The sequence below is a fragment of the Dioscorea cayenensis genome, chromosome 5 (assembly GCF_009730915.1).
Source record: "Dioscorea cayenensis subsp. rotundata cultivar TDr96_F1 chromosome 5, TDr96_F1_v2_PseudoChromosome.rev07_lg8_w22 25.fasta, whole genome shotgun sequence".
In the NCBI taxonomy this organism is placed as follows: domain Eukaryota; kingdom Viridiplantae; phylum Streptophyta; class Magnoliopsida; order Dioscoreales; family Dioscoreaceae; genus Dioscorea; species Dioscorea cayenensis.
In genome coordinates this window covers 13,218,479-13,240,455 of record NC_052475.1, presented here as the reverse complement: position 1 = coordinate 13,240,455, position 21,977 = coordinate 13,218,479, and the positions used below count along the sequence as shown (strand labels likewise).

General features: G+C 35.4%; 1 protein-coding gene across 1 annotated transcript; it reads left to right on the top strand.

Annotated features, from left to right (window-relative positions):
• Nucleotides 1-800: 800 nt before the first annotated feature.
• Nucleotides 801-1,644, top strand: LOC120260002 (umecyanin-like). The gene is made up of 2 exons (XM_039267448.1): nucleotides 801-891; nucleotides 1,373-1,644. The coding sequence occupies exons 1-2, from the start codon at nucleotides 801-803 to the stop codon at nucleotides 1,642-1,644; spliced, it is 363 nt and encodes a 120-aa protein (XP_039123382.1).
• Nucleotides 1,645-21,977: the final 20,333 nt, after the last annotated feature.

Sequence of the window (21,977 nt, the reverse complement as noted above, 5' to 3'; positions counted from 1 at the left end):
ACTACAATACCGACCCAAAATATTGCCAAATCCATGCTTTAATCGAGGTAACGCAAACAGACACAAGTTTACGTCGTGGATCACTTTGCTTCTTCAATAATGGACATTTTGGTGGAGATCTTGTTCTATATGCACAAGTCAGAATGCTTGAATGTGACTGCTTTGTACCCCTCCAAATAGTTGTGCTAACTTGAATACGAGGAGGTTGGCACACATTCCCGCATCTCGAACCCGACCTAAGTCTTCACGTTTGAACCTTAGCAAAATTTCCTCCAAATTGGTGCATTTTGACCCACATTGGCTTATTTCTCTCATAATGAGTCTCACAAACCTACCTGCATGAAAGTAACAGAAATACACACATATTAGCGTTAAAACCCGAGAAAAGTAATGCTCAACACAAAGAAAGAACACTTCGTATTCTTATCGCACAAGCACTTATCATGATCCTAGATTGAGCCGCATTCATATTAGCGATGGTTTGAAACTCGAAATTTGGTTTGTGCATGCTTTGAAACCATGAGTTTTGTCCTTACTACATACAAATAACAAGCCTTAAAAAAAAAAGAAAGTTCAAAATTGAGACAAGTGACCCCAACCACCCAAGGCACTCCTTATCTGCCACGTCTTTCAATTTGTTTTTTCTTCCTCAGTCCGATGGGGATTTTGATTTTTGGTGATAAAGCTGACCAAAGACTCCGCATGATTGAGGCTTACTAGATTTTTGCCTAACCATAAACCATTCTGGAAAGGCCACGTGTGTGGGAATAAAAATGAAAGTTAGGTATCTCTCTATATTTATGGACAAGAAGGTAAGGCGCGGTGGTGGTATAGAGGAGAGTGATGGCATCTATGTTAGTTGGGGCTACAGCTGTGTCGGTGATCCTGCAGGTAACCCTGCAAGGATGGGTCTTGGGTGTAGCCACAACCCACGTGGTTGGAGGCTTGATAGGGTGGTCTAATTCCCTTCCCAATTCCACTTTTTATGCCGATTGGGCATCCTCTCAATCATTTATCGTTGGTGACATACTCGGTGAGTGATTCTCAAACAAGCATAATTCAATTATTTGTTAAATTTTACAATTAGGACTTGTTTAGTTTTTTTAATTTCTTTTTAAGACTAGCAAATTAAATTATCCTATAATATGTGTTGTAAATTTTCTCTTGTTCTAGAGTATGAGATTGTTTTTTATTTTTAATGTGATTGGCGATGTGGGATCCCAGCAACTTATGTAACCTTCACATCCTCTTAAAATTAAAGAATTAAGGATTTAGTTAGTTTACTGATAAATGGAAATAAGATGATTACAATTTTTTTTATTTTTACCATAGCAATGATGGTTACTACTTTACATTGCATGCATGAAAACAGAGTTCAATTTTCAGACAAGAAGCCATGATGTCGTAGCTGTGACAAAGTCTGGATATGATGCTTGCTCCGGCAATGATCAGATAGCGTCTCCGGTGAACAACGGCCCAGCCAATATCCCCTTATCCTCTGCAGGGGGATACTACTACATATGCAGCTTCTCCGGCCATTTCTATGCAGGGCAGAAGCTAACCATTAATGTTGAATCCTTGCCATCTAGCTCCGGCAATGCACCTTCACCCAGGTTGGGAGCTCCTCCTCCACCTTCCAGCTAAGCCTTCGTACCTATTGGGCATTCATATTTTATGGCATCTGGAGTCATCCTTTCCATGGCACATGGCACTACACAAAAGAAGTGCTTTTGAGTCATCCTTTCCATGGCACATGGCACTACACATTAACATTGGTTTTTTCACCCACCTCTAAACCGCCTCGTATCAAGCCGGCTCTACACTTAAGAGCCAGCTTGTACCAACCGTTGGGATAAATATTGTTTACACAAGTGGTTTTTAATAACAAGAATAGAGGAGTCGTAGAGGCAGTTATAACCGCCTCGATAGCTACTAAGTTTTCATTATTTTCAATAGGTTTAGAGGTGTAGAGGCGGTTAAAACCGCCACTATACCTACTAAGTTTTCATTATTTCCAATAGTTTTAGAGGTGGTTTTACCGGCCTCTTAATATTATAAGTGGTAAAGGCGGTTATAACCGCCTCTATAGCTACTAAGTTTTCATTATTTCCAATACTTTTATAGGTGGTTAAAACCGCCTCTATAGCTACTAAATTTTTATTATTTCTAATAGTTTTATAGGTGGTTTAACCGCCTCTAAAAATTATAAGTGGTCAAAATGGTTATAACCGCCTCTATAGCTACTAAATTTTCATCCCTTAATATTTTTAGAGACAGTTATAACCGCCTCTATAGCTAATAATTTCTTAAATGTTTATATTTTAGATGCGGTTATAACCACCTCTAAATTTGATCATTAATTGAATTAAATTAAATATTAATTTATTTACCTACTAATAATAAATAAATTTGTTTAACCTGTAAATCAAAAATATGAATATTTCAATACATTAAAAAATATGCTAAATTCAATGTCATTGACTTTCATTGACAAGTTAAGAACTAAATTGCAATGTATTTTGATTAATAACAAATTTTCGAACCAATCAGCATTATGCAAGGAAGGATTCCCATATTTGAGAAGAATTATATACACGAGTTGTCTCTATTGGTAATATATGAGAAATTTTGTTAACAAAAAACATTCTCCTTTTGGCTTTGCAACTCCCTCTCATGTTCAAGAAGACTGGCTCTAGTATATAAGGACTTTGAAAGCATTGGGCAATCAACAATAGCCTAAGGATTGTCTGAAAATGCCTTCGATAGCATTGGGATGAAGAAACATTTGAATATTGTGAGTGCTTTTCAGCATCCCTGAACATAAGATTCTCTGCAATAAAAATAACAAACAAATATTAGATACTGAACAAAAGCACAAAAGCACTACAAACAGAACAAATAAGGTAGTATATGATCAGATACTGATAATAACTAAATAGGCAAGCTTAAGTAGATGCTCTACTGCACAAGGAATGCAATTGATTGAGAATAATTTGTTTTATAAAACACTAATACGTAGGAGAAGCAATCTAAAATGGTCAAATTCATGTTCATGTAGGAAATTTGAAAGAACTCACACAAAGCTGTGAGAGTACAACATAGAATGATCTAGAGAAATAAGAATAAAAAGGAATAATAATAAAGTCCAAAAATCTCCATTTCTATAGGAGTAAGGAAAAGGGTTGGGTTTTTTGTCCTAGTTGTACTGAAAAGGCCAATGTTAAGCAAAGTTGGCGAAAATGGGGTATCAAGTCTCCCTCAAAGCCAATGAATCAATCCAAGCAATTAGAGAAACTTAGGAACAATCACATACTTTCTCTCTCTTTATATCTTTCTTTCTCTTGTGAGTTGTGATTTGATTCAAGCTACTAGCTAGCTAGGCCTCCCAAAAACCTCCATCACATGATGTCCCAGTTCTTTTCTTCTGCTCTTATTTTTCTTCTCTCATCATACCTTCTCTTTTGTTTTCATCCTTCAATCTTTCTTTTCTTTATTTTTTTTCTTTTTTTTTAATAAATAATAAAAAAAATCTCCAATATTTCAAAATTATCCGTTTAAAATTCAATTTCCATTATTTATATAAATTATCATAATGTGAACTATTTTCTTTGACCATATGTAAATGGATTATTTTACATATATTACTAATAAATAAGTTAATAAAACAATGAAAAAACTAAACTTATTGATAAACTACCTTAATTCTTAAAAAAAGTGACTGTCTATGTTCTGAATCAGTGACACAAAAAAGTTATTAATCTTTTTGTCTGAACAGATAATTTCAGAAGCCCTAATAAACAACTCTAAAATTAGAGATAAACAAAGATAATAACCATTCAATTTTCATGATTTGAAACCCAGAGTTGAAAATTTGAAGGCAATAATTTTTGGTTAATGAACATATAGAGCTTACCAAAAGTTCTCCCTTCAAGAACACCGTCCAAAGCAAAAATCAGAAAGACTAATTAGATCCACAACACCAAGATACTAAAAAAACAAAAAGTAAAAGAAAATAATTCAAACTTATTAAAAATAAAAATAAAAACAAAAAACAAGAACATGTCATTTATAAGAACATTTCATTTCAAGAGTTGGTGGATTGGAGTGCCATGAAGAACAGAATTGTACCTTTCCTGATTGAACATTTCATTTGAAAATGAAGGATGTAGCTCAATGCAAATCTATGCGTCTTTGAGTCCTTCAGCCCAGGCTCCCAACCAAGTGTAGCACGCAACCCTGTTGCTGTATATCTTAACAAGTGCATAAGTACTTCATGAGCCACAACACAAGTGATAGATGACAGATATTCACAATGACATATGGCTTGACAGCTTGACCGCTAAACATAAAAATATCCTGGTGATTGGATATGTTAGACTATTAGTAAGCAGATTGTCACACAACAAATTTGCAACGGTTTATCACCAACATGATATTAGCAGAATAAAGGATTGGTGGGGAAACAATGAACAATTTGGAACAAAAGGTGAATTTTTAACATTGTAGCAATTGTAAAGGAGAGTTCAGGCAGCACCAAGAAACGTAGCCCAGATGTGTGAAATATCATTCATACCCTTAAATCCTTAGAGTTCTTTCTCAGAGCTTCTATGTAATGTTCCACTGCCTATGCGTATTTTTGCTGGTTAGCAAACTCATTACCTGTAACAATATAAGTTGAACTAGTTAGAGTAAGAAGACAATTATCTGTGTTGCCCTATCAGACAAAATCATGCATACAAATTCCTTTCCGGACCAAGATTCTAAACAGAGCCAAAATGTTTGTGACTAAGACTAGGTAGACAACTGCTAGAATCTTAGGGGAACCAGGGGCAACACAGTGAAATTATACACTTATGCCATAAAATCTCTATGATTATTGATGAGAACTTCTTAATTCAGAATCACAAATATTCCATCATTTACAATGTTTGTGCTGATCAATAAAAACAAAAGCTGTAAACTATGCTTGTCCAAATTCCCGTTAGCCATATTTAGTTAAATTATAAAAACAAATAACCAAAAAACAAATTTACGATAATCATACATATTTAGCATGAATAATATGCCAAGAGATTTTTCCCCTTGTCATACAAATACAAAATACTACACATTCTGGCCCAAGTGCATCACCCGATAACCATAGTTGTGTTATAAATTATAACATTCAAAATGGTGAACCCTAATAGATGATCCATCATCAAAATCATCACTTGGAAACAGACTGCTAGAAAAATGAAAACAATATAAATTACTTTTGCTTGTGAACTGAAGCAGATTCCAGCTGAATTTGACAAAATAAAAATTAGATTATAATTTAAAGGTTGGCTAGAAGTGCAATAGACGACTATAATCAAAAGTCCACTATATAGACCAAATAAAAACTATATTTTATTTCAAAATGAAAAACTTTGTATTTTCAAACTAGCAAATCAATTCGAACAAAGATTTTCACTCTTTCCTGCCCTATTCAACCTATATTTAATTATTAAACATCCAATGTTGCTATGACATTTAACCAAACAAAATATAAAAAACTCAACAATGTAAATGTTTAGTCTAATCCATGATCTTGGGAGACCAAATGGCAAATTTCCTAGTCACCAATTATGTTGGATAATATTATCAGATCAATCATGTATTATTTACAACAATAGTGGATGTTTTGGAGGTCAACAAAATAGGCAGTTATAATGTTTTAGTAGTTAACTATATCGATATGCACTAATAAATGCAATGATTTTAAGTTATATTAATACTGAAACATTTTGGTTCTGTCGTATAGACCACTTACAGGATCATGTCTTCATCTTATAACATGTAATACAAATATCTGCACAAGGAAAATGAGTATCATAATTTAAAAATGGACTCAGAAACTTTGCATTTCTCACCAATTGCCTAAAATCCTTTAGTGGATATAAACCAACACTGGGTGTATACTTATAAATGCATCAACTCATACATGCTTCAATTACTCTCAGAAAAAGATCAAAACTTCAACGTAAGATGATCAAGAAGAAGAATAGCTCACCAATGTGGATCACTTCAGAAGAAATTCCTAAACAGAGTGATGCAATTATTCCTAAACATGTGCCAATTTGAGATGTTGTTCCGAATGAACCTCTAAATTTTGTCGAAGAAACCTACAACAGAATAGGAGGCTTAAGATAAAAATGAACAAAATTAGTTTACATAAACCTAGTCAAAGATAAAACAGGAAAATTAATTTTTCATGTCTTGATATGGACATCAATCATAAAACCAATCAACAAACTGACGATGAGATAATCACCAGGGCGATATGCAAAGGCAAAACATAAAACGCATCACAACAATTGCAAAATATCTCAGAAAGCATAAGAAGAGCATATAAACATCAGAAGCTATATTTTATATAAGAATTGTTACAACAAGACAAAATAAAAGTAGTCTTTGTGGATACATAACAGGAAATATATACTTTAGACAGACCTATCAGAGGGGAATCCATAACATAAAATACAACTGAAATAGCTTAGATTATCCTACAATTAAAAAGATGGGATCCTCCTCGGCAAGAAATGGTACCCATCAGCATGAGGGACTGAAAAGCCCCATTAGTCCAAAATAATAGAGAGCTGATATACAAAGCAGAATGCTTGCCCTATATGCTTCAAAGATATATATGATCACATTGATTACAATGTTCCAAAGGAGTCTACAAGTTGCATATCCAACAATCCAATTAAAAATTACATCATTCATACAATGTGATTCGCTACCATGACCACATGGTTAAGAGCTATGGTAAGTTGAATATTTTATCAGATAATTCAGAGTGTGAGTTTATTTACCTGGAAAACTTCATTATTGTGTTAGGCAAGATATGGTTCAAATGGACTGGAACAACTCCAAGAGTGAATATATGGGATCCAGATATGATGATAGATCTAATGAAAAACCTGAAAAAAAAAAAAAAGAATTACAACAAAAATCTCAGGGAAAAAAATATAAAAATGACATTGATATTATCAATAAATGCTAGAAGCTTGTGGATCTAATGAAAAATTGCAGATTTCAATGTTAATACTGAAAAACAAAGAGGAATTAGCATCTCTAACTCTCTATCAACAATGAAATCATGTTTGTTTTCTTCTGAGTGTATTATCACATCAAAGTCTGAGCAAATATAGTCCACCTGCTAATGACTACTTTAGAGTCTCAGACAAAATATATATTGATGAATTGCTAATCAAAGTCTTCGTTTCTCTATACTTATTACAAATTAGAATCAATATTTTTTAGAGTTCTAGTCATTCTTTCAAGATTTTATAGAATCATTGCTACTATTCGTTATTTTTTTATTAATTTGTTTTTGTCTGTCTACTTTGTCAGAATGATTGTTGTACTTGTTATGTATAACTTTCAACTTAGCAACATTTCTTTGATCTACTAATTGTAGTATCATTGATAATCATCGATGTATTGTGGAGGTTATGCAATCACTGTCATCACTCTCTTCTTAATCTATACTCGTGATTGCAAAAGCACACATCGAAATAAGTGTTTGTGAGAATTAGATTATGGATGCAACTCTTGTTGCAACAATTGTTCTACTAGTTGTAGAAAGTGCCACATAATATAACAGGATTCAAACCTACGTGGTCAGAGGCCACATGATTTCTAGTCATGCCCGATAACCACTCCGGCATGTCCACTATTACATTTGTTTCAAATAAAATAGTTTTGTATAAATATTATTCATCCACAATCATCAAATTCACCAAAAAATACTTATCTGAGTTTAAAATCAAAATTTAGTTTAGATGATATCTTTATCTTGAAGAGATTTAAATAGCAATGCTTTCATCTTTTAGCTCTTTTCTAACATGCACTACCAAAATCATTTAAATTCCCATGAATGATAAAGCTTACACAAAACCAAACATCTTCTTTTAAGAACGAACAAGTAACATAAATTAACAACAGCATGAAAACATCATCCATCAACCATGCAGCATGCGCTCTCTAAAATCAATCAATCGAATCATGGAAGAATACTAAATAACCAATAAACAAGAGTTCAATCAAAGTGATCATGATGATGAGACCGGGGAAACTCCGATATATCATCATCACTGACATTCTCCTCCTCAACAAACAAATCAAAGTAATATCTATACAAAGAGTAGAGTTTAAATACATATGCTAAATATCTAATTAACATTAAAATTAATTAAAATCAAAATAATAAGCTTCTCCTATATTTCAAATGATGAATTGTATTTTGAAATTTGACAGGTATTTAGACATTCTGAACACTTTTCACTCAACCATTTCAAGGCACAGCTTAATTTTTCATATCATGTTTTTTTATTCTCAATCAAGCTTAAAGTGAATTATCATTAATCACACATCAAGATAAAGCTAGAAGAGGTGAACAATGTTGACATACTGCAATATTATCAATAATAAATTATAAAGCAAATTGTGTGTGTGAAAGCCAAGCAAGATGTAGTCCAAAATTAATACTGTGGATATAATAATTTCAGAAGAATGAGCCCAGTAAGATTGTTGTTCTTCCTTCATGGAGTTTTATGTTTGGATTTTCATGTTTTATTGTGTTATGTTCCTCCTTGATTTGGGAAAAAAAATTTAAACCATATCCCGACTCCAAAGAACCAGATGCCTTCATAGAAACACATCTCCACTCAACAATCTCACTACCACCAATTGATCAAACCTAAACCAAAATAAGCAAAGAGACAAGTAGCAAGCATTGAATTAAATAACCAAAAAAAAAGCTCAACGGGAGGGGAGAAGCCGATCCAGAAAAAATGAGGGAGCGAGAACCTGCATCAAAGGATAACCTAAGACAATCAATGGATGGTGAATTGAGAGAAGAGTAAGAAGAAGAGGGAGGAGAAAAGAGACGAGACCTCCTTGGCGAAGCAACGAGTGGAGAAGTGGGTGATGGCTGCGGAGCTGCACGGGGATCGCTCTCTTGAGAGAGACCACGTTGGGATGTGGGGTTTGTCGAGAGTTAGCAGCACGGCGGGGGTGGTGGCGCCAGAAATGAGGTTTGTCGGGAGTTAGGGCAAGAGAGAAAGCCGGATTTCACAGTTAGGGAATTAGGCGCACACGCGTGCCAGGGAGAGAGAGAGAGAGAGAGAGAGAGAGAGAGAGAGAGAGAACAATATTAATATAGAGGGGTTAACCGGCTCTAAAAACCTAAAAAAATATTCTATTATATTATAGAGGTGGTTTTTTAAAACCCCTCTATTTAACTGCCTCTAAAACCCAAAAATGTTGTATTGAGGGTTGCTCAGCTTCTAATAATTAATAGCTTCTCAAATTGTATACTGAGGATTAGTCATCTGGTTAGCTCCTTGCAGCCAGTATATATACCTTTGATGAGATTTGTTGTGCATGTGATCAGATTAATAATTATAACCCGTTGTGTGGTTTGGCTATACAGTCATATGCATCACAATTTGAAGTAGTCCTTAAATGTTAATTTTTTTTATTTGCATTTAATAAAAATGTCATTTATGAATGATTGTATTTTCAATGCCAATGTTTTGCATGCTCACTGTCTCATTGTGAAAATTGATCGTATGCTTGTATCTTGGTGCTCTTCAATCGCAGAGGGAATTAGGGCGAAGATGGATGAAGATATCAGCACCGTTAGAAGAATTCTGGAGTTCCTTGGTCCTCGTGCACAGGATTTTGGTGCGATTCAGACTTCTGAGGAGACGCATGTTCCTGGCATTGGATAGGTTCTGAGTTGTTAGTGTTCTTGTGGGCTCTTGCCCATTTTGTTGTTCCTTTTGTGTTTACTTTACCACATCTACTGGTGGGTGACTTTTGGATTTTTTTTTTGTTATTTTAATTTGAACTGGTTTATCCACCTTTTTTTTAAAAAAAAAATGTCATTTAGGTTTTTCGAAAAAAATGCAATTACATTCATTTTGATTATAAGTCACAAAATATGCACAATTTGGCCATTGGTTCCTCCGGGATACCTGATATGAATTAAAAGCTATAATAATCAAATTGACAAGCAAATTATTACGTCATTAACAACATGAAACCAAAGAACTAAAATGATCATTTTCTATAATTTAAAGGCTAAAGTGACTTTTTAAAAAAAAATTTTGGGTTCTTTTTTCAGTTAGTATGTAAGAAGAAAACCTTAAAGATAAAAATTATTCATTAGGTTGGTGGTTTGTTGTGGGAAAAAAGTGTAGGAAGACTGTTTTTTATTTTTTACTTTTTCATATATTGGATTGTAAAAAAAAAATTTATTTGATTAACCAACTTTATCTTAATCGATCTAAATAAAAAGGGAAAATTACTGTTCACCCCTCGTAATTTTCAAAACTTCCAAAAAACCCCCTCCTACTTTTACACACCCTGGACAGCCCTTCCATTAGTGTTTAACTTCCCTTTTACCCCCTACCGTTCACTTCAAATGGGTCCATGTTGTGAAATTTCATTTTTGCCCTTGAAAATGGTGGGGAAGAAAAAGCGCCAAATCACATCATGCCCAACCTTTTCAAGGGCTTTTCTGCATAGTTTTTGATAGACAATGCCTAGAAGTTGCATTACATCTTGTTCTTCTCCTCATTTCTCCTCATTTGGTTTGTTCGACTTTAGTTCTGCCGGTTTCGTAATACGATGAGAATCTCTTCGTTGCTATCACTTTGACCATTCTGCGGGTGTTTATTATGGAGGGTTTTTGTGGTAATGATAGATGTAAATCTGTTTCAGAAAACGAGTCTGGGTAAAGTTTATAATACCCGAAATATATAAATCGGTTTCTCCAATAGAAAATGAAGTTGATTTCCATCGGATTGGTCAAGTGCACTCCATCTTCAAATGAGCTGTAGTCGATCTTGTTGTCAAGACAGACGATGTGCCATTGTCGAATCCTACTGAAAACGAGTTCATTTCGTTGTAAAGTTCTTCTCGTTTATGGTAGTTCTTCTCGTTTATGGTTATCTAGTTGTATATTTTAAATACTGTTTAATTCTTTGCTATTATTTGTTTAAATATATTAAAAATTTGTTTAATAATTGTCGTCTGTGTTTAAATTTATCTTTACCTGTTTAACTATTCATATTAACTTGTAAATTCTCAAAGTCTCTGCGTAAAATATTGATCTTTTTCGTTTGAACTGAAATGTTGGCAGGTGGCAGGTGGCAGGTGGCAAAGTTATGGTATCCCATGCATAATAATTAATGACGGCATTAATTCTTGTGCACGGTAACATAAATATCTGAACACCCGTTTGTTGTGATCAGTTAATCTCTGTCCACTGTGCGTTTTTCTTTTTTCTCGGATATGAAGCGTCAACCTGCTTGTGGACTTCACACCATAAATGACAAGGAAGAACCCTTCCCATGGACAACCAATCCTCGTCGTCCTCGTCATCCTCCTCTTCCTCCTCCTTCTCTTCCTCCTCCTCATCTGCTTCTTGTGTATGATATTCGCTGGAGTCAGACGAAAATTTGAAGATCATCTCTATCTTAAAGGATGTCTCATGATCCTCCTCATATTGAGAATCAATCAGCCGTAATCACGCAACAAGTTAAACTATCTTTTCTTGCCCAAGTCAAAATTCCCGCATAATTGCCTAAATGCAGAGGATTCCCCAGCTGTGGATGATAGGCAAGCAATTAAGCGGGCATTTCGACTTGGGCAAGAAAAGAAAGTTTTCACTTATTGTTTGATTGCGGAGGATTCTCTAGAGGAGGAAGATCATGAAACATCCTTTAAGACGGAGTTAATATTTATCACTTGATAATTGTTCTTACCCTTTAAGAATGTTTCATCAGTGTACAAATATTACTTTCTGTGTTTAACTCTCAGGATCTTCGCTTAAGTCAGACCATGACACATTGATTAATAGACCTTTTTATGAATGTGTTTGCTTAACCTTTTTTAACGTCTTGCGTTCTACGTTGTGCAGGTTCAAGTTGATGCGCATGTTATGCAACCGCCGTGAGCATTCGAATATACAGATACTTGGTGAGTCAAACCGAAATCTTAATAGATGAACGAGGGATGACTCGCGCGTGTCCGAGGTCCGAGAAGACGTTGTAAATGTTGTAAATGTTGTAAATGTTTTATTTTAAATGAAACAAGCTTATTTGAGTGTGAACTTCTGATATTTAATCAGATTCTCCATTGTAAATGTTTAAGTATTTTAAACAAACAAACTTATTTAAGTGTGAACTTATGATAACTTGTGAAATTTAAATAGAGACATAGTTAAAACAATTTGAGAAACAAAAAACGACATTGTAAACAAAACAAAATGTTAAACAATAATCGATTTACTCTTTAAACAGTGACAAGGTGTTTAAGCAAATACATAAAGATTTTTAAACAGTAACCCAGGAGGTGCACATCTTCAACGCGATGTTAGTGAAAGCATTCAATTTAAACAATAACATATATTTTAAAACAGTTAAATCACTATATTTAAACGGTTCATATCCAAGTTAGGCGATGCTTTATATGAGGAAGGAGATTATCATGAGATAATTACCTTCGTGTCGGACAGGCCCAAGGGCCTTGTGAATGCAATTGCGAGAGTCTTCCCTTTTTCACCACATGCATACTGTCTTCGACATTTGGAGGCCAATTTTATGAAAGCCAATGTCAGACTTGGGAAGGCATTGAGGGAGGAATGCTGGTCTATATGCTTTCGCATTGCGTGGGCATCCACGGATAAAGAATTTGATGATACCGTGAATGAACTGCATGCCACATCACCCGAAGCCCATCACTGGTTGATTAGTAAATCAGATATGGCACGTTGGCCGAATTATCTGTTCAGAGGTGATCGTTGGGGTGAGATGTATTCAAATGTCACGGAGTCGTTCAATGCTTGGATCAAAGAAGCTCATTATTTACCGGTGACGAAAATGGTCGACTCCATAAGGTCTGCGATTGTTGATTTACACTTAACATTTAGTGTTACCCTTTAAAAATTTCCATATTTGTTTAATTAAAATTGTTTGACTTTAAATATTAATTTAATCGTTTAAATATTTACCTTACTGTTTAAACAAGTTTACCAATTATTTAACCATCACTGTCTTTGTTTAACCTTATTTGCCAGGTTCAAGTTGATGCGCATGTTATGTAACCGGCGTGAGAAAGCGAACAAATGGGAGACCTACTTATGCCCAGTCATACATTCGAAGGTAGAGATAATTATCGAGGATAGCCGAAATCTTCGTGTTGGTCATTGTGTCGATGATCGTTACGAAGTGATCGACCAGTGCAGCAACTCTGTAGATCTTTCCATCAGAACTTGTTCATGTCGAAGGTGGCAAGTTTATGGTATCCCTTGCAAACACGCTTGTGCTGCAATAATGCAGACAGACACCAATGTTCATCGATTTATTAGCGGCTACTTCACCGTCGACAATTACAAACTGGCGTATAAAGAAGCTATATTCCCTATTCCCGACGATGACAAGCCTTCAGACGGAAATCGTGAGTTTCGTTTGCGACCACCTGTGACGAGAAGGCAGCCTAGTAGTCCTAGACGAAAGAGGATCGAGTCGCAAGCGTTTGATGTCTGCGAGTTACATTACAGCCGTTGCCATGGATCCGGTCATAATCGTAGATCTTGCAATGAAACTGTCACCGACTAGGCATTGTAAATAAGCTGACTTCTAAAGAGAAACAATCTTAATTGAGTGGCAACTTTTCATATTTAAACAGATAAACTCTTATTCTTTACAGTGAACGCATTTATTTAAACAGAGATAGTGTTATTGTAAACAGAGAAACTGTAATTTTTACATATTTCACACTGATATTTAAACGATAGCTGGTAAATTTAAACAATGAAACTGAAAGTTAAACAATGACACTGTAAATTAAACAATGAAGTGAAACTGAATGGAATTTAACCTTCTTTACAATTGAAAACAAACAAAATTCACATTGTCATATACAAGTCATGTTCTTCGAAAACAAAAACAATGAATTGCATTTGTCCTGGTTTACATTCAAAAACGAAATTTACATTGACATATACAATTCTTGTTCTTCGAAAACAAAATTTAACTAGCTTGTGATAACCCCCCTTTCTCATGGACTCCGGTTGCCCTCCCCTCCTTAAGTATGCGGGTAACATACTTTAATCTGAGGTAAGTAACATCTGTCTGCGGTAGCCGTAGCTTCTCATCGAAAAATAATTGCTCGATAAACCGCATGACATAGATGGCACAATCGACGCTTTCTTGTTTTTGGCGTCGGGGTTTCCATGTCGTGCACTAGTGGGTACTTTGAGGTCGCCGACTTGCCGAACTCCATATCGACACAAATGTCGAATAGATTCTGCTGTCGAGATATGCAAGTTGAGATTAGAATACCGATTAAATACCAAACACTATTAATCGAACATAATTTATTAAAGAACTTACCATGTCTAACAGCGTCTTTATCGTACCCCGCGCATGAAGAATAATGCATGTATTCTTGTTTATCATTGTCAAGGACGAGGACATGGAAGTGGCCATTCATGATTATCGGGAGGATGACAAACTTCATGCAAGTTGCGCATGGCATCTCCGATCATAGCCATAGTGGTTTCATGTGCGTCGTCCTGCTTTGACAAAAACAACGCTAGCGGTCGTGTGATGGAGGCGCGCTTCTTGTAAGGATATGGCACTTTGCTCAGCGACTTTTGTATTATGCATACGAAAGACTCCATCACATCATCTGTGACCATCTCCTTCCCCTCAAGCAGAGTGTATAATTTGTCCCGTGTGGTGCTGACAGCGTCATTTTTCCACATGACAGTGCTGAGGTTAAACGATAACAGATATAATTAGACCATATTGTAATTATTTAAATGATATTATCAATTTTCAACTGATATTATAAATAATTAAACGTTAAATAGATAAATTAAATGATAATATATAAACATTTAAACACTATTATAAAAATTTTAAACTTACCTGTCCATACGGCAGTTGAGGAAGATCCTCATCAACTCCTGCTCGTCTTTGTTAAGACGCGATTGGCCAATCCATTTTTTCTTCTTTGGAACAAAGACTTTCCAAGCCGTCTCGTCCCATTGTTGATTGGCCTTGATCATCTCTCTCGTTGCTCGGTCGAGGTCTTCATGGGGCACTGTCGTTGAGCCTTGACGGTGTTCAGCACCAGCAGCATCTTCTATCGATGCGGGGACGGCAACAGCATTAATAGCAGACACATCCTTACATGGTTGTTGTTGTTGTGGGATTGTGCCTAGCTTCGATGCAGGGACGATGGCGACAGCATCAACCGCATACACATCCTTACATGGTTGTTGTTGTTGTGGGATTGTGTCTGGCTTCGATGCGAGGACGATGACAGCATCAACCGCAGACATACCCTTACATGCTTCTTCTTGTTGTGGGATTGTGTCCTGCTTCGATGAGGTACTGTCAGCCATGGCAACAGATTCAATGATCTTCTCAACTGTAGCCACGGCAATAGCATCAACGGGAGACACACCCTTGGCTTGTTCTTGTTCTTCAGGGATTGTGTCCATCTTTGATGCCACACTCTCGGCAGCCGGTTCCACCGGGTCGGGGATTTCGTTAACAAGAGAGTAAATGATCTTCTCAACCGCGGCAATGGCCACATCATCTACGATGTCCTCCACCGTCATGCCCATGTCATCAACGATGACAGACTCAGTAACAACATCAGCTGCCGATGGTGTTGCTATTGTTTCATCGTCAGTCGGGGGTGGAGACAGAGACAGTATTGTTCTTCTCTTTTTTGCAAGTCTCTTCGAATGTGGCCGTCTTGGAATGGCCACCCCGATGATGTCGTCATCATCAAATTCCGATGCCTCGTTCGTCCCGGGTGCTTCATTTCTTTGGAGGGACGGCACAGTCGATTATGAATGTTCTTCCAGTACCTCAACACGAGCGACAAGCCGAGGAAACTCGGTCATCAATATCTAGAACGCCTGCATAAGAGTTGCAGTGACATCTTCACCTAATATCGTCGGTGGGGCTACCACGGTCGGAGGGGCTGCCATGGTCGGGGTTGCCTGGTCGGGCCACAATCGGGGACTGCCGTTTGTCATGGTAGGGGGGTTGTTGCAATCTATCAGGGTAGGGAAGGGGTTCTCCGGCGTCGAGGAATGCGTGCCCGTGGTGGGCTGGAAGTAGGAGAATGGCGTCGAGCACGCACGATAGAGGCTGCCCTCTCATCCTGCCTTCGAGCAAGTGGTTCTGGAGCAATAGCATCCATCTGTCGGTTGGCCCCAATAAATATTTCTTCTTCAATATTCGCTGGATCCAGCTCAGGAAACTAACATATGTAAACCAAACAATTTCAGTGAAATCATTCATTTTAAACTATAAAAACTATATTTAAATAGAGGTTTTTATATATTTAAACATTATAGAATATATTTAAACGGAGAACAAAATATTTAAACCTTTATGAATAAATTTTAAACTGTAAATAATAAAGTTAAACACTAAATAATATGTTTAAACATTAAGGCTTCTTTTAAACTTTGTCCATGATTTATTACATCTTTTCCTTCGAGCGATGACAAGCTGGTTTCTACCGTTGCTTGCTTCCGGTAAGTACTTTCACCGTAGCACAGCGTCCTTGGCATCTTGCCGAAACGGACTTTCTTTCCCGTTCCTGTCAGCTCGTAAAACCAGACGTTAAGCGCGACCGAGCAACCCTTAATATAGCCTGTGTTGGTCTTCTTCCCAGCGCATCTATCTTGCACTCGAGCGTACCGCTGTGGAATATCCTCCATAAGCCACTTGATGCGTCGCCTGCGCCCATGCGTATCGCCTCCCATGGCGGGTAGATCATCGACATAATCAACGATCCAGCTCGAACCGAGCATGATGTATTTGGGAAGAGGACTATACCCATGAGGTACACCATCGGGGAGTTTGACAAAAATTATCTTCTTCTCCCCTCCGTCGAACAAGTTGCACAAGAGTGCTCTTGATGGAGTCTCCGTGCTCTCGTGAGGTTATTGATAAATACCTCCCTTGAACGCCGAGAGGGTTTTCTTCTTCGAACACGATCGCGTCGCCATCGCAACGCAGACCAAGAACGAGGGCCACATCTTAAGGCCTGAAACTGAGCAGGCTTTCCCCGATCCTGAATTTATTGGTGCGACCATCGTACCTTTGCTATAGAGAATCAAGAAGGGCCCTCTCTTAGTATATAGCTTCCAGCTCAGTGAATGCTGCAAACGGTATCCTTTGGATGATCTCCCAGTGTCGAGGGGTCATGTTATCTTTCAATTCAGCTAAGGTCTCCACTACCGATGTCAAATAGCATCGCCCATTAACTATGTTGACCGCCATAGTCACAAGCCTGCGACAATAACAACACATTCAACATGCAGCATTCACAAATGTTTAAACGGAAATATAAGGTTTTAAACGGTAACCTTTAGTTCTTAAACAGAGATATCAATTGTTAAACAGAGACCTTGTTTAATAAACAGAGACAATAATACTTAAACAGAGACAGCAAAATTTAAACTGTAACATCTCATTTCTTAAACGTAAACCTCATTTGTAAAACTGCAACCATATCAAATGAAAGGGGAAATGTACATTATAAATATTACACAAATCATAACAATCGAAAAAACTATTTCGATAATGTATACAGAAGAAAATGCAAAACAAAACAAAACACTAGCCGAGAAATTGCCCTGCAGACTAACAAAACCCCAGCCGAGAAATCCCCCTGCAGACTTCAATATCTTCCAACAAAAACAGGAGCACAAAACAAAACCGAAAAATCTTTCTTTGTAACAGAATAGTTAACATAAAACCATACTCAATACCTTAGATTGCAAATTGATGAAATGCCAATTACTTGCGCGGGACTTCTCCTTCGAGATGCCAGTGGAAAGGGAAAAAGTCATGAATTACAGAGGTCATACTGGTAGAGACAACTTCGGAGACAGCTTTTGAAATGGAAAACCTGAAGACGCGAGTTAAGAAAAAACATGTAAACGGCTCCATAGAATTGCCTCTTGGGGTTACCCTCACGAAACCCCCCACTTCCTCTCATATCACTGAAATGGTCTGCAGCCATGACTCCCCATGCAAGGGCATTTTCATCGATAAACTTTGAAAATCACTCCGTTGACATCCGTTACATGCTTTGGGGGGTTTGAAAAACATAGAGTTTAAAAGGAATGGGTTTTGGGGATTGCAAAACTAACGGGATGTTTTTGGCAATATTGCAAGAGAGTTTTTTTGGCAATTTCCACAAATTAAAATTGAATATTTTAAAATTAAAAATCTATTTTTAAAATAATAATAACAATAATAATAATAATAATAATAATAAATCTTAAAGAAAAAAAATTTATTCTTTAGGTTGGTGTTTTGTTGAGGGAAAGAAGTGTAGGAAGACTGTTTTTTATGATTATTTTTTTAATACTTTGGATAGTAAAGAAATTTTTTATTTGATTAACCAACTTTATATTAATTAATCTAAATAAAAATTGAATATTTTAAAATTAAAAATCTATTTTTAAAAAATAATAATAATAATAATAACTTTTTATAATATTAATATCTTTCAATTGGAGAAATAGCACTTATCCTCCAAACCGAACATCGTTTAAGATATATAGGACTTCAAATACAAGAGAATGCATGCATTGGACCAATAACAAAATGCTTCCATGTGACCAATAGCACTACCGGTCAAGTTGCACGTGTATGTTAAAAATGCCAACTTCATGAGCAGATTATGGAATTGATCACATTGGCAAGGGTTTTGCCGAAAATGTTGACAACTTAGTCATGTGTGGAAATATTGGAAATCTGAATTATAGAAAGTTGAATTTTCTCCAGCATGAAATGATCATTCATTTCAATGTGCTCGGTTTGCTACCAAAAACTTGTTTGTTAGAGACGTACGAGAGTAGCGTAATTGTGATAAGAGTAATTCTGTTCGCCTTAGTATGCATTCCACGTTTTTCAATAAAAGCTGCAACCTAACAAATTCAGGTTGAACTTTAATAAAAGAGAGAAAAATGGTGTGTTGTTTCGTGGTTTTCCATGACAAAGCTAAATTCTCAAAGAATTATATAATATTTGATTATTGAACGTCAAGAATTCATTCAGAGAAGTAGCATGATTTGAATAACAAAACTCACTATGAAGTATAGCTCAAGTGGCTCCAAAAAAAATTGAAGGAAATATTGGCTAGGAATAACACTAATCTAGGACCAATTAATCTAAGCATATACATGCACACATTAATTTTCATGCAAATCAAGCAAAAGAAAAGGAAATGGCTGCTCAATTTAACCGCGTTGTATGTACTACCCTAACACTAAAGTAGCCCCCTTCTACACAGGTATCACTACAAGAAATGTGACCAATATCTACAAAAGAAATTTGTAGAAAAATATAAGTTAAGTGTAGGGAAAATTTATTTTCAACGAAAATAACTTGTAGACCAAATCATAGAGAACACCCTGTAGGTAAAAGTCGTTCTCTACGAATTTGTTTATCATTGCCAAAAGTGAATGCTTTCACTACATTTGCTTCCGTAGAGAAATGCAAGAAATTCCATTGTTAAAGTAAATAAATTGCAGAGGAAAAAACATTTTGGCTACGAATAAAATTGTAGGTGATGGTTCTTTTCTTTCTCAACGATTATTATATTGTAGGTAATGAGTGATCTTTTTCCTACCATTATTTAATCGTTGGTAATGAATAATATTTTCTCTATGAATATTTAATTGTAGCTAAGAAGGATCATTGACTACGACATTCAAAACGTTGCGAATTTGAAATTTAGCTACATTATTTTTTGATAGAAAATAGTAATATTTGCCTACAATTTTCAATGTCATAGTGATTTTGTCCTGTGCTTTTTTAAGCTTTAGCCACGACTGTTTGCATAGTAAAACATTTAACTTTTCTCTACAATATTAAAAATCGTAGCAATATTTGACCCAAACACTACAACAAATTAAATCATAGTTTCAAAACAACTTTTTCCATTTCTAATCCGTTGCTAATTGAGTTTAGAAACTTATTAGAAACATAACTTTTTAGTTCGAAACAACTATTTCCTTTATTTTTTGAAAGTGTCCTAATCTGAAATTCAAAACGGATATCCAACGGAATTATTTTCGTTGCTAAATTTAAAAAACGGAAACCGAATTTTGTCTTTTCTAATCCGTTTAAAAAATTAGAAACTGATTAGAAACATACTCATATCTATTTCAAATATTATAAATGGATTAGAAACCGAACATTTTGTTTTAAATTTTCTTTTTCATTAGAAACAAAAATAATTCGGTTTCTAATCCATTTCTGGATTTAAAATTTTAAAAATAAAGGAAATTGAGAAATAGATTAATCAGTTTCTAATCCGTTTCTAAATTAAGAAATAAATAAATAAATAAAATTTTGAAACTAAATACTAGGATTGTAATCCGTTTCTAAATTTCTAAAAAAAATAAATAAAATAAAATAAAATAATATTTGATTCTCATTTATCCCTGAATATAGCTGTCACAATATAATAACAACCAAATATATTAACATTTAATTGTTTCAGAACAAAATAGTAGTTTCAACACAAAATACTGTAAAAACACACATTTATTCAATACAAAACACTATAAGATATATAGTACTACATGATACTAGATGTCATCTAAATGATTAACATCATCATCATCATCAGTCGATGGTTGTGAGTCCTGATCAATAAATTGCGAGCATTGAGCCTCCTGGTCTCGAAATTCATCATCATGTCTTTCATATGGAGCATCATTTAACATGCAATGAACTATACAATAAAGCCTTGGATTAGGAAAAAAAAAGTTACTCGAATGAAGAATTAAATGCTTGATTCAACCATTTGTCTACAAATTTGTAATTGAACAATATCAATAAAACGCCTTCTCCAAAAAATAAAAAATAAAAAAATAAAACCAAAAACCAAAGAAAATCTCCACAGAAACTATTTGCAAAATCATTAATACCAAGTATCAAAAACAAAAGTATCAATGTCAAATTAGATCTCCATCACTTGTATGATAAAAGAGAATAACCCATGCCAAATTGTAAACAACTTCTTCATTAATAACACTTAACTTCCTATAATAAAATTATAAATAAAAAAAAGATTGGCAACCATATTAGATATTTAAGTAGATAATTCAAGCCTTAAGTCTCTATTCAAATGTTACTTTCGAAACAATTTTGTTACGCTACAAAGAAATTTATGAATATCAAATATGAAAAACCTGATAAATTGTCAAGAATAATTACGTAATGGGTTCCAAGTCACAATACAACACATAAAAGGAAATCATAATTTCTTAGCAAATAAATTGTTAAGAATAATTAGAGAAACCACTTGATTTGTCCATATGCGTTGACAAAAACGGGGATTTCAAACCCAGTAAGTTCCTTTGAGTTTTTGTTACTGTGGAAGTCAAGAATCCTTTTCTTTGCATGCTCGTGCTTACAGCCTGTGCTTTCAAAACATGATGGTGGTAGGAGCAGTGAAATTGTGCTCTTCAGTTTGCTCAAATTCCAATGAAGTACACAGGCATAAGAACGCATGTGCTTTCTACCATGCTTCCAAGCACGGGTGTGCTTCCTCAATTGGACTGAATTTCTCTAAGTCCTAAAAACTGCACGATCGTAAGCATGGTCATGCTTTTGAACTGCACTTATCCTGAAATGTACATTCCACTCTGTTTCAAGCCAAAATTCATCTCTATTTGTTCTTTTCAATCCAAGACCTGATTACCTACATAAATTAACAAACATACCCCAAGTAGCATTGATTTGTAATAAATGAATGCAAAAAGACAAGCAACTCATTCAATAGGGTATATAAAAATGTTTATATCAAATGCACTCATCACTTCCCATGCTCCAAGTGCAAACTAGGAATTGAACTACATAGTTCTCACGTAATCCAATACAATT

Coding starts and splice junctions, on each gene's coding strand:
- LOC120260002 (XM_039267448.1), top strand. CDS start 801: ATGGACAAGAAGGTAAGGCGCGGTGGTGGTATAGAGGAGAGTGATGGC. Junction 892..1,372: donor CTGTGTCGGTGATCCTGCAG/GTAACCCTGCAA, acceptor GCATGAAAACAG/AGTTCAATTTTCAGACAAGA.